At 51.0% G+C, this 13,152-nt stretch overlaps 1 protein-coding gene across 1 annotated transcript; it reads left to right on the top strand.

The window, feature by feature from the left end:
- Positions 1–2,015: 2,015 nt before the first annotated feature.
- Positions 2,016–12,307, top strand: LOC144120032 (uncharacterized). Its single transcript, XM_077652510.1, has 5 exons — positions 2,016–2,106; positions 2,210–2,445; positions 2,834–3,014; positions 4,787–4,924; positions 12,273–12,307. Exons 1-5 carry the CDS (start codon positions 2,016–2,018, stop codon positions 12,305–12,307), a joined length of 681 nt encoding a protein of 226 aa, XP_077508636.1.
- Positions 12,308–13,152: the final 845 nt, after the last annotated feature.

Here is a 13,152-nt window from a genome sequence, read left to right as displayed (position 1 = left end):
CCATTCAACCAGAGGCCATCAATCATCATCGTCAGAAACATTCATTTATATTACACGGGGCACCCATAAGATTCCAGGGAAGAAGAAAGAGAATGATGCGCTCGCGCGCTCGTCCCCGTGACAGCGAGTTTCTGTTCCTGTAAACATCTGCCTGGTCTATAGAAGTAACATAATACCTCAAGTTCAGACGGTGAAGTATCTCGGTGTAATATACGACTCTACTCTCTCCTGGCGGCCACACATTGAGCAAGTTTCTGCAAAAGGAGTTCGGGCCATTGGCATCCTGCGCAGGCTTTGTAGTGCTAGGTCAGGCATGAGAAGGCATACGCTTCTGATGATTTGTAAAATGTACGTCCGCCCAATTGTGGAGTTCGGGTGTGTTTTATTCTGAGGAGATCCTGCCTATAAACTTCGCCCTCTTGTGCTTTTGGAGCGTGAGGCGTTGCGCCTTTGTCTGGGGCTTCCAAAATATATCGCCAATGCTGTTCTGCACCTTGAGGCGCGAATGCCTTCGTTATCAGCTAGGTTTCGCCTTTTAACAGTTCAAACATTTTTCAAATTGTGCGACTCACCTCTTCACGCTTCCAGTATAATATTTCTTAGTCAACCTTCTGCCTTTTTTAGTGCTGCCTGGTCTCGATTTCATACCCCGCAGATATGTTACGTGCAGTCCCTCCTTGATCGCATAAATATTCATTTCACTGATGTCCGCCAAATATATAACAACTCCTCGTCTGTCCAGATTGAATTCGATGACATTTTCCCATCGAATGCAAAGCTGCAGCCCTTCCCGCTTCTTCAGGATCTATTGCAGGACCACCTAAGGTCCTTTTCCTCTCATGTTCTTATTGCTACCGATGCCTCGCAGTATCGCGAAAAGGCAGGTGTGGGAATTTTTTCACCTTCACTGGATTGGTCTTTTTCTCTCCGTCTTCCAGACTTAACTCCAATTTTTCTGGCTGAATTATTAGCAGTAATCTTAGCCTTAAGAAAATTAGAATCTACCGTTTCCCAGGTCGTGGTTATGACAGACTCTCTGTCCATTTGCTCTTCCTTATCTTCACCCACTGACTCTCGGCCATTACGCCTCTTTAAGTTCCTGATTCCGCTGCATCTAAATTCGGTAAGGTTGCTTTGGGTACCAGGTCACATGGGCTTTCACTTAAATGAGGTTTCAGATTCCTTAGCAAGAGCCTCTCTCAGCGGCCCAATTGTTGTTGTACGTCCTACCATCGTGTGCATATACAGCTGCGGTGAGGTTTCGCAGCTACACAATATTTCAGGAATTTGCTGCCTCGGCTCTTACATCATCTCCCGAATATCAGCATCTTTTGCATCCTTGGAGTAGCAAAGACTGGCGCTCACGCAGACTAGAGGTCTCTTTCACGCGCTTGCGTTGCCGGGTTCCCCTTCTAAATTTCTACCTTCACAGATCTGGCCTGGCAGCTTCCCCACTGTGCCCTTTTTGTGCCGAACCTGAGACAGTAGATCACTTCCTGCTGTTCTGCCGCCGCTTTTCTCATTTGAGGAAGCGTCTTTTGCAAATTCCATTTCATCAACTGGGCTTGCCTGTGTCTTCCGCGGTTGTTCTTTCCATTGGCGCTTCTTTGCTTGAACGAAGCGACAGGAGTGTGCGCTCTGCTGTGCAAAATTTTCTTCAAGAAACGCAGCGACTCCCATTCTAATTTCTTTTTCCCGATCTCAGTCAGTAAGACATTGCAACATTACAGGCATTGTGTATTATTATGCACATTAAGCAATTGTCCCGTCTTCAATCTCCAAGTTCCTCTCCTTCCCTCTTCCAATCTATCAGACTACATACTATTTCTACTGCTTTTCCCGTCAAAAATTTTCTGTATCCAGTAATTAACCGCCTGTGTCTTGGCCACTCCCCCGTAGTGGGTATGTGCCATCAACGTCTGAGGCCTTCCTTCCTTCCTTCCTTCCTTCCTTCCTTCCTTCCTTCCTAATGCTCTGCTCGCGCACTTTCCGTTTCCCTGGAGTTCTGAGAAGACATGTTGGCGTGGCTATGCACCGCAACTGTTCTGGCCGTCACCGTTGTAGACGCCGCCATCTTTCCCAACGACCCGGAACTGTACAAAATCAGTGAGTGTCTCGATAGGTATACGTCTACGCGCGCAACATAGCGCGACGGACAACCTTGCATTCTTTGAGTACTATTCTTATGCTCTGTGCCGTCACTGCGCAGTGTCCCTGAACGACCACTGTGACAGCAAGGACAACAAGCAGAGCCTGAACAACACGTCGGCGCCCCAGTCGGCGGGCATCCTGACTGCGAAGCAGCTGCGCGACCTCCGTGCCACGGGCGAGAACGGCTGCAGCTTCGAGTTCTCGGCGCCGGGCAGCTCGGGCCTCACGGTCTCCGTGGTCGAGATGAACCTGCGGAGAGGCGTGCTCAACGAGTCCTGCATCACCTACATCTCGGTCAGTGAATACGGTCGATGTGCGCGAAGGACGATACAAAGCCGTCGCTCAGTGATGTCCTTGTCGGCGTATGCTTAGTGCTTGCAATGGAGATGACGTCGACGGGTCGGCTCTGTCAAGTTCCGGCTCCCAAAAGTCATGTTTTGCGTTTCCTGAGCGGATGAAGAGTCAGGTTGTGTGAAAATCGCCGTCGCAGTAGCTTCCTCGTTCTAACCCATACTTTTACTTTTTGAAGCGATTTCGGTTTGAGCGCGTTCGTCTAACTACAATATTGCTGACTGTTTTCTTTGTTGGCAAGCAGCAAGCCAGCACAGGTCTGACATTAAGTGCACAAAATGGCACGCCATCGGTGCCTACCCAGCGCTGACTTCTTGAACGCTGCTTGCAGGTCATCAGCAAGTTCAACTTTGGCTCCGACAAGGATGAGCGGTGCGGGTGGATCACGAAAGAGGACAACCACCACTTCACCACGATGCACTCGCTGCAGCTGAAGCTCTTCTCCAAGACTCCCCTGACGCAGTTCTTCGACAACCACATCCTGGCCATGGTCGCCACCAGCTACACCGAGTGTGAGTGGCCGCGCCAACGCTCTTTTTTGTGCGTCATATAATGGGCTGAGCCATGTAGCTCACGGAACCGAACCGAACAGAACCGAATCCTGACCTCGGCAGATGCATTTCCATGGGGTTGGAACGCAACGCAGAAACTCCTGTGTGCTGTGCGATGTCGGCACACGCGTTTTGATAACCCGTGGCGGGCGGAATTAATTTACAGACCTCCAGCAAGGCGAAGCTCATATCCCGATTTTTTACGCACAGTACGCAATTCTGGACCAGACAGGGAAGACAGCGGAGGAAAGGAAAGAGGGAAGCGGTTGCGAGGAAGAAAAGAATTGAAAGGGGACGCGCAGGTCGATTTCATTCAAACCAGAGCGCAATGAGTGAAACAGGCTGCAGGGCAAAATGCGCTGCCGGATGCGTATTATGTCGTGACCAGAAATTACCGCCTTCACTTCATGGCCAGATAGAATGTTCGGGAGGGCCGGCGGATGTGCGTTCTCGATAATGTGCTCTGCGGGGTCATGTGAGTCGGGCCTGCCTATGTGTGAGTGCATTACAGCTTTCGCTGCTATTTTTTGAAATCTACGGGATGTTTATGTACTTTGGTTTGGTTTATGGGGGTTTAACGTCCCAAAGCGACTCAGACTATGAGAGACGCCGTAGTGAAGGGCTCCGGAAATTTCGACCACCTGGGGTTCTTTACCGTGCACTGACATCGCACAGTACACGGGCCTCTAGAATTTCGCCTCCATCGAAATTCGACCGCCGCGGCCGGGATCGAACCCGCGTCTTTCGGACCAGCAGCCGAGCGCCGTAACCACTCAGCCACCGCGGCGGCTGTTTATGTACTTTACTGAGCCGTATTGCAGACATCTTAGCGCGAGAGAAAAGGAAAGTGATTGGCTTACTCGCCACGGTGGCTCAGTGGTTATGGCACTCGGCTATTGAGTACGAGTTCGCGGGATTGAACCCGGCGGCGGCGGCCGCCTTTCGATGGAGGCCAAACGCAGAAAGCGCCCGTGTGCTTTGCGACGTCTGTGCAAGTTAAGGATCCCCAGGTGGTAGAATTTTTTCCGAAGCCCTCCACTACACCCTTTCTTCTCCCTGTCCCTATTTTATTCATTCCTTTACGGCGCGGTTCAGGTGTCCGCCGATATGTGAGACAGATACTGCGCCATTTCTTTTGCCCGACAACCAATTTTCAATTTCTTCCACTACGGCACCTCTTTCTTTTAAAGCGAAAGCTTTACTAAAGAAGAGTGAAATGTAGTTAAAGAGTGGTGAGCAGGCATTTGGGGTAGATTACACAATCGGAAATGCGTGCCGTCTAGGTGGCCTTGGAACAATGCACTCGACTGTTGACATTGGGCTTGTAGCTATCACTTCGCTCCTGCGATCAGCCATGTGCCTTGCGGAGTATTTTTGCATCGGTGCAGATACATTTCGATCATGAATGACTCGCCGCGGTGGCTCAGTGGTCAGGGCGCTCAGCTAGTGATCCGGAGTATCCGAGTTCACACACGACCGCGGCGGCCGCGTATCGATGAAGGCGAAATGCAAGGGCGCCCGTGTGCTGTGCCATGTCTGTGCACGCTGAAGATCCCTAGGTGGCCGAAACTATTCCGGAGCCCTCCAGTACGGCACCTCTTTCTTCTTTTCTCCTCTCATTCCCTCCTTTATCTCTTCCCTTACGGCGCGGTTCAGGTGTCAGCCGATATGTGAGACAGATACTGCGCCACTTCCTTTCCCCAACAACCAATTTTTCCAATGGCTGGCCGCAGCGCAAGACGGCTCCTGTGGACCGAAAGAATTCCAGTGCGCGTCCGGCGGCCGCTGCATCTATAAGGGCTACCGCTGCGACAACGTCAACAATTGCGGCGACAACTGCGACGAGGCCAAGCTCGGCCACTCTATGTGCCGTGAGTCGAAATAATTGTATTGCCGTCTTTGCGCCGTAGTATGCCGCTTTATACTTGCGTTCCAGACAATAAGGTAGTATTAAAGTGTAGGTCTCTGCTGGCCTACTTGGTTCTTTATCTTCTTCGCACAAGGGGTGCCCACCAGCCGACATTGTTGCTTGATTTGACTGACTGAAGGCTTTGTTAGAGACTGTCTTGCGACTAAATAGGATGCAGGGATTAAGGAAGTATGACTTGAAGTTTTATATACAAAAATTTACATTATAAAAGCTGATGCACAAGAGACAATTTAAAGCGGAAAAAATGTTAAACAACGAAAGGTGGAACTGGCTAGCACTGTGGAGGGCCCCTATTGAGGCCCCTACTCGGCATAGCCGAAGATGCATTACATCTTACCGTAGCCTAGAACGCTTTTCCCAGGCTCCGGGGCTCTGTTTTAAAGACCTAAAGGACTGGCCCCCATTCAGTACCACCTAATCATGTCGAACTATAAACGCAATTGGCTAGTCAGGTGGATGGCCCGCCCTTCAATTTCCGTAAGGCACATAACCCTCTCCATAAGGTATGAAGACAAAATGGACATCAAATTCATTAAAAAAACAATTTTCTCGGAAGGCGCCACAACCATTGGTGCACTTGGCAGCCTGCCCCGCCCGGAAGCTTTTTCAGTATTACCAAATCACTCTCCCCCGCAGAAAAAGAAAAGCAAAAACAAACACACAATCGTGCCAGCACGAGCAATCGGTTTCGTGGAGGCCCGTCGTCAACCTTGGCGCCGTCCCGCAATTAGAACTGCCATCGGGCTTCAGCGGGCCGCTGTGAGCAACTGCCAGCTCGGTCCCGAGTTTCCCAGGCGGCTTAGTGTTCTTGTGAGCCTATGCAGGAAAACTAAGGCGGCTTAGCTTCCACTGGGTCTACCGGCTAGCCAACACCTCATCGATACCCGTCGGTGGAGTTATCTCAAATCTGGCCGTCGCTGGCCATTCATCATTTTTTTGCCCCTCTCCTTGTCAAGACTGCCTTTTTAGAAACCTTCCAAACAAAGACGTTCGTCGCAAGGGCTCGTCGCGTCTGGTGTCTTTCATGACGAGGGGGACGGGGGAAGAGGGCGGCGTGGAGTGTAGTGCCACAGCACTTACTGCACCTTGCACGCCTAGTGCGAAACAGCCCTGCAGGGCGAGAACAAAGCGCGTGGCCGCCGCTGCCCCGGGTGCTTGACACCAAGACGGGTGCTTTTTTTTTAGCGCGCTCTGCTGTCGCCTGGTGCCGATGGGGGAAGGGGAGGGTCAAAGGAAGGCTGTAGGGTTGCGGCGCCGAGCCAGCAACAAAAGGAGGGATGGTTCCCAGAAAGCCGCGGGCATCCACTGATCCCTTACAGTAGTAGTAAGTGGAAAAGCATGGAAAAGATTTTTGCTAGCCCCGGCATCTGCAATCGATACTGAAGCACCTGAGCAAGGGCAGCGGAAATAAAGGATCGCAGGCAGAATGGAGAAATGAAATGAAGTAGATGAGGGGACAGGAAGGAAGGATAGGAGGGAGAGGTAATATATGCAAACTATTTACAAAATAAGAAATGGGTACAGGCTGCGCTCGTGATTAGTTCATGATGGAGCAATGACAGACAATAATGTGCCGAAATCTATTTTCCATACACTATAAGTAAAGCTGCTGTCCACACGTGCAGCGCGATAAGTATGACCATATATGTATTGTTACGGGATACGGACAATTATGCCTACCGATCTTATCCGCAGTAAAGTGACAGTCGAAGGATTAAGCGTGGTCGCAGCGAGCAACGCACTGTCCACTGTGGAAGGTTGTCTTCCAGATGGGGAGGAGGAAAACTTTATTTCCGAAGAAAGTAGATTCAAGGTCTTCTGGGTGGGCCGCCTATTCCGGCAGTCCACTGGCTTGCGCGGCTGCGAGGTCCCTGCGTGCCAGTCCGCGCTGCTGATCAGGGTCCCTGCTGAGCAGAATGACCTCCCATCGCCGCGCGTCTAGGTTTGGTATAGGGCCGATAGCGGGATTTAATCGGCACGCCCACACCATGTGATAAGTAGAGGCTATTTCTCCATAGTGTGAGAATTGCGGTTCATCAAGTGTATGATACCAAACGTTTAGTTTGACGGGTGTTATAAAGGTATTCGTTTGAAGGTGTCTGAGTGTGTTCCTCAGCCTTGCATAGGACTTCGTGCGGCAGAGGGTATGTGCGCCTCGCCAACCTCTGGTGTTGATGTTATTCGTTGTAAGTGGTCACTGGTAGTGGATTGCTTTCCGCGGTCTCACCAGACGTGGAAGAGGCCCGGAGGAGAAGTGCTCGGGCATGCCTGTGAGCAGCGGCATTCCCTCTCGTCTCGTCCATGTGGCCGGGGAACCAAATAATGTTGGCTTTGTTAGGTGGGTGCTTGTTCAGTATTGGCAGTACAGTATGGTGTACTTGTTTTTTCATAAGGTTCCTGCAGGCGTTCTGGGAGTCTGTTAATATGTTTGAGCCGGGTCATGTAGGTAGTGCAGGCACTATGTCTGCCTCCTCTGCGTGAATGGGTTTCGTAGTTTTGATGGATACGGAGTTAATCAGACGTCCCTGTCTGTTGACAACGGCCAGGGTCATGCTTTCGCATTGAGGGCCAGCCGCGTCAATGTAGAGAGTGTCCGGACGGTCGTCCCACTTTCTACGCAGGACTTCTGGCCTGGCGTTTCTTCTTTGTATGTTGAATTTTGGGTCGTGTGCCTGGGGATCGAAAAGATGTAGTGTCTTGTATGTTTTCAGCGGTAGGTTTGTCCTTTGGTCGATGGTGTATGGCAGTGCTAGATGGATTTTGCAGAGAAGTAGGCAGCCCGTGTGGGTGGTTGCAAGGCGCTTCAGTTCGGATGTTTTCTGAGCCTCCCAGGTCTCCCGGAGTGTGTTGTGAACTCCGAGAGACATCAGACTGGTCATTGACATGGGAAGGCCCAGTGCTGCCTTGTAGGCCATTCTGGCGGAGCCTCCAGCTTTTCCTCTTCTGCTCGGGAAAGGCGAAGATACGCAATCTCATAGGCTAGACGTGATACCACGAAGGCTTGGACAAGCCGGACCACCTCCTTCTTCTTTAGCCTGTGCTTCTTGTTCCTGATTCGGCAGAGCATTCTTATAGTTAGGTGTGTTGTCTTCGTGACTTTGTTGATGGTAGTGGTGTTCTGTCTTCCCAGTGGTATGTGCTGGCATGTGGCTTCGGTTGGTCTTGGTACCTGTTGTTCGTCTATGTATATCGTGATGTTTGTGGGATTAGGTTGTCCAATGTTCTTGAGCATTAAGAGTTCGGACTTACAGCACTGGAAGCCCCGGGCCCTCGCGTACTGATGGACAGCATCTGCCGCCGCTTAAAGACGCTGTTCCGCCTCGGCATCGCTCCCTATGTGGCACACAAACCGTGATGTCATCCGCCTAAATCACGTGGTGGGCGCCGGGAATGTTCTGCAGCTCTACAGGAAAGTCCTTCATTACTGAGTTGAATACCAGGGGAGATAACACCGCACCCTGGGCAGTCCCTCGTGGGCCCAGAGTTGATTCGTTTGGTCGAAATAATTCCGGAGCCCTCCACTACGGCACCTCTTTCTTCCTTCTTTCACTCCCTTTTTTATCCCTTCCCTTACGGCGCGGTTCAGGTGTCCACCTATATGTGAGGCAGATACTCTACCATTTCCTTTCCCCAAAAACAATTTTCCAATTTCTGAGGGGACCCGCCGCGGTGGCTCAGTGGTTAGGGCGCTCGACTACTGATCCGGAGTTCCTGGGTTCGAACCCGACCGCGGCGGCTGCGTTTTTGTGGAGGAAAAACGCTAAGGCGCCCGTGTGCTGTGCGATGTTAGTGCATGTTAAAGATCCCCAGGTGGTCCAAATTATTCCGGAGCCCTCCACTACGGTACCCCTTTCTTCTTTTCGTCTTTCACTCCCTCCCTTATCCCTTCCCTTACGGCGCGGTTCAGGTGTCCAACGATGTAGGAGACAGATACTGCGTCATTTCCTTTCCCCCAAAACCAATTAATATTATTATTTCTGAGGGTATCCTAGGTTGAGAATTGCCTGTCTCGGCGTTAAAGTCTCCGATGTTGTAAGTCTTGGCTGCGTAGTTGCTGTCCATCAGCCCGCCGAGGATCCCTGATTTAAATATTTTATCAAATGCTTCCTTAAGGTCCAGCGCCAGAATAGGTCTTGTCTGTTGTTTGGCAGGCTCTTCGATGGGGTCCTTGAACAGATGGAGCACGTCCTGCGTCGATTAGTGGGGCCAGAAACCAAACTGTGCGGGCGGCAGCAGGCCGTTCTCCTCCAGGTGTATGGGCAATCTGGTGGTGATGACTCTCTCCAAGAGCTTACCGAGGTAGAAGGTTAGAGAGATGGGTCATAGATTTTCGAGGAGAATGGGTTTGTTGGGTTTTGGAATGAATCCTAGGTCTGCAATTTTCCACAAAATTAGTAGTCTGCCTTTGTTTTAACGGTGTGTGTCGAAGTAGCTTACGAGGAATGTGATCTGGTCGTCAGGCAGATGAAAAATCGTTAGGAAAGGAATTCCATCTGGTCCTGGCGTAAGGTTCCTTCTCATGAAGGCGAGCTCTGCTCTAACCTTTTCTACCGTGATTGAGGCATCGGGTTCTTTGTTAGGGAGTTACGTGTATTCTGGATGGGTTTTGGTGGATCTTTGCATAAATATTTGTGCCTTTCAAGGACATCCTCATTGGTCCCCATAGTTGAATGGATGATCTTTTTCATTCTGTCGCGGGATTCCGACTTGCTTCGAGCGGGGTCAGTGAGGGCTCTTATCAACTGCCACGACTTGGACACCCCGAGGTTGCCTTGAAGGATGTCGCGTAGTGAATTCTAACACTTACGTTTGAGAGTGCACGCATATGCTTCAGCTTGAGCGTTGATTTGGTCTTTGCTAAGGCGAAGCTTGCGAACGTGTCTGTTTCTTCCACGTCTTGGTGAGAGATCGTCGTGCTTCCCAAAAATGGAGGTGTGACCGCGGTGGCTGCGTTTCGATGGAGACGAAACGCTAAGGCGCCCGTGTGCTGCGTGATGACAGTGCACGATAAAGATCCCCAGTTCGTCGATTTATTCCGGAGCCCTCTACTATGGCACCTATTTCTTCCTTACTTCTTTCATTCCCTCTATCTCTTTCCTTACGGCGCTGTTCAGGTGTCCGCCGATATGTGTGACAGATACGGTGCTATTTCTTTTCCCCAAAACCAATTATTATTATTATTATTATTAGTAGTAGTAGTATTTTCTCGGCGGGGCAGTCCTCAGTCGTTTGGATTTCTTTAGTGAAGCGAGTTAGGCTGTTCTTGATGTTTTGGGTCCATTCGTCTTTACGAGCAGTGAGCGTGCTTTGAGCGGTTTGTCGGGGATGGGGTTGTCTGAAGGGGGTTCAGACGCCAATTGTTCCAGTCCGTAAGACGAGCGCTACCGCTCTTCCTTTTAAATCTGCCTGTGGTTAGGCTGATGGTGAGGATATTATGTTCGCTGCCCAAGGGCTGGCCGGTGTTGCTCAAGTTTTAGTTTCTAGCATTCTTGACTAGTGTGATACCCGGGCAGGTGTCTCGAGTGACCCTGTTGCCCATTCTGTCTGGTTGGAAACGTGGGGTACGTGAGGACTGCGAGCCTCTCGTGAGCAAAGATCTTAGGCAATTTTCGACCCCTGGCCGTGCTCGTCGAGAATCCCCGTTGTTGATGCGGAGCGTTGAAGTCCCCCCTCTTCTCTCCCCCCCCCCCAATCACGCAGGGAGCCTTGTCCGCTGGCGCGCAAAAACCTGTTAATAAGGTGTCCTAGTCTGGATTGTTTATTTGAGTGGGCTGTAGACGTTTAAGATGTGGATTCCTTCCTCGCCTCTGCGTTGAAGTAGGAGAGTTAATGTAGCAGTGAGGTGTATCGTTTGAAATGCGGTCATGCATAATGGCCGTGTAGGATTTGTGGACTACAGTCGCGGAGGGCTGATCGTCTTGGTATGTTCTATAGCCAGTTTAAGTTCCATCATGTGTGGTTCCTGTGTCAGTATCACTGCCGGGGGCTTCTTCTCTTGGGAGATGCAAAGGCTAAACGCTGATTTTCTTTCGAAGCGCCGGCTTTTTCACTGCCATAACGTTACTTTTGAGACGAGTAACATGACGAGAGGTCACTGACTGAGTCGTCGTTTGCGATTGTGGGTCACGTGAAACAGGACTTGTTTCCTCTCGGGTACGTTTTCTTTAATGTTTGCTATGTCTCGTATATGTCTAATGTTCACCCAGATGGGAGCGATTGGTTCCTCGATCATTTTCCGAGTCTCAATTCGGCTCTCATCTCTATTCGTTCTCATTTGCTGGATTATCTGTTGATAGATCTGGCCGAGCATGGCTTGTGTAACCGGAGGTTCATGAGACGCTGGGTTCGTGAGATGCTGCTGCTGCGGCTGCGCCCATGATCCGGAGGGACCCGATGACGTCTGCTTCTTTGGGTTCCCGTTGCTTAAATATATTGCTGTTTCTGCATCCCACAGATGGTTCCCGCGGGCGCGACATAGATCGCTTCCCGTTGGAGGAGCCGGCCCGAGGAAGAGACTTTGAGTCCTCTGTGCTGGGTGGATGTTGCTTCTTGGTGTGGGGTCTTCCCCGCCATGGTTGGTGGACGTCGTCTTTGCTCTCATGTTGCCAACTTGTGGCGGTATAGTGCAGAGGAGATTGGGACTTCTTGCATTCCTTGGAGTACGTCTTGTGAGGTCTGTTGCACAGGGCGCACTTGGGTTTGCATTCCTGGGTTCCCCCAATGAGTGGGTGCCCGCACTCCAGGCAAAGTGCTTTTCTGGACTGGGGGCCTGAGGCGTCTATTCGGTACCCAGTAGTCCCGCAGGTGATGCAGGCCGGTTCGGTTTCCGGTAGACGTGGCAGCGACGTTCGAGCCAGTCATAGTGGATGGTAAAAGAAATTTGGCGTTCGATGAAAACCACCACTAGAGACGCGGTCTGGCCGAGTCTTCTCGCGCCGACTAATTTAGGCTTCCGGTGAGTATAGATCTCGGAAGACAGCGCCGTCATCTATCCCGGGCTTGATATTGTGATTTAATCCTTTGCAGACTGCGTCCGGCAAAGTGATCAAAGCTTATAATGCCAGGATTTGTTTACCTTTATGGCCGGCGATGAGGGTTGCGTCTGCTTCGTTGTTCGTACAGACCATGATGTTTTACAGGCTGGGCGCTCTCAGCATGGGTCGTTCTTGCAGTCGGGTATTGAGACTTGCTCGCATCCCTTTCTCCAATTTGAAGGAGCGTGCAGCGCATGCCTGTAGGTGCAATGTTTCTTTGGGTTTCTTCACGATCTTGTGTTTAATATTGCTCAGGCCCGGTAGTCGTGGAGATCTACGAGTTCGGATAACGGGCGCTTTCTGCTCTTAGGGCGGTGGCGGAGGTGGTGGTGGCTGCATTGTGCTTGGTAACTTCTTACGAAGCACGGTATTCCAGCCAGAGGTGCCTTCTTCCGCTTTGTTCTCTTGGGAACGCAGCTGCATCTGGGCTGTCGCGGCGATGATAAATTCCATTTCCCTGGGATCTCATCCTCTTATATATAAGTGCCGGTGTGGAGTTGCTATTTTCTGCCATGATGAAACAGGCGCCGGCGTGGCCTTATGAGGCGAGCGCAGCAGCTGTTATTGCCGCCGCTGCGCCGGCGGCTTAGCAGAGTCGCGTTGGGAATTTCGCAGGAGTTATGCTTAGCTCCCGGCATCTTGGCAACGGCTATGAAAACGGTCTGGAAATTAAGTTCGCTGGACTCACCGATGAAGTATTGGTAGCAGTCGATTCCTGACTTTGAGCTGAATCCGATGATATTGGATGTTGCGCGAATTGAGGCGGAATCCCTGCGAATTCTTAAGTTGAAGACTTAGCCCATGCAACGTGCGGTCGCACTCGACGGAACCTCCACGTTCAGCTGTCTTGCGCTTGGGGCGTGTGTTTTGCCAATAACATTACTCACTGGAAAGCAGAATCGGGCTTCATGTTTTCACACGCTCGAGAGCAGGAGATATCGGTGCCCGTTAGAGGACCCCAAGTGGCCAAAATAAATTCCGGAGTTGTCCAGTACGGTGTGCCTCAAAGCCGAGAAAAGGAAAATATGCAGCGCTGTGTTTGTCTTTCTTTTGTCGTCCATGTGTTTCTTGCGCTGCATACTTCCCTTCTCTGTGCTAAACCAACAGGCCCAACTTACCGCCCTTCATCAGTTCA

The sequence above is a fragment of the Amblyomma americanum genome, chromosome 2 (genome assembly GCF_052857255.1).
Source record: "Amblyomma americanum isolate KBUSLIRL-KWMA chromosome 2, ASM5285725v1, whole genome shotgun sequence".
NCBI classification, from domain to species: Eukaryota; Metazoa; Arthropoda; class Arachnida; order Ixodida; family Ixodidae; genus Amblyomma; species Amblyomma americanum.
The sequence above is the reverse complement of the archived record's forward strand: the minus strand, read 5'-3'. Positions and strand labels throughout refer to the sequence as shown.

What these genes read in the sequence shown, in the direction of transcription:
- LOC144120032 (XM_077652510.1), top strand. Translation starts at nt 2,016, where the DNA reads ATGTTGGCGTGGCTATGCACCGCAACTGTTCTGGCCGTCACCGTTGTA. An exon ending in CCCGGAACTGTACAAAATCA is followed by an intron (nt 2,107 to 2,209) that starts GTGAGTGTCTCG and finishes GTCACTGCGCAG; the next exon opens with TGTCCCTGAACGACCACTGT. An exon ending in CCTGCATCACCTACATCTCG is followed by an intron (nt 2,446 to 2,833) that starts GTCAGTGAATAC and finishes CGCTGCTTGCAG; the next exon opens with GTCATCAGCAAGTTCAACTT.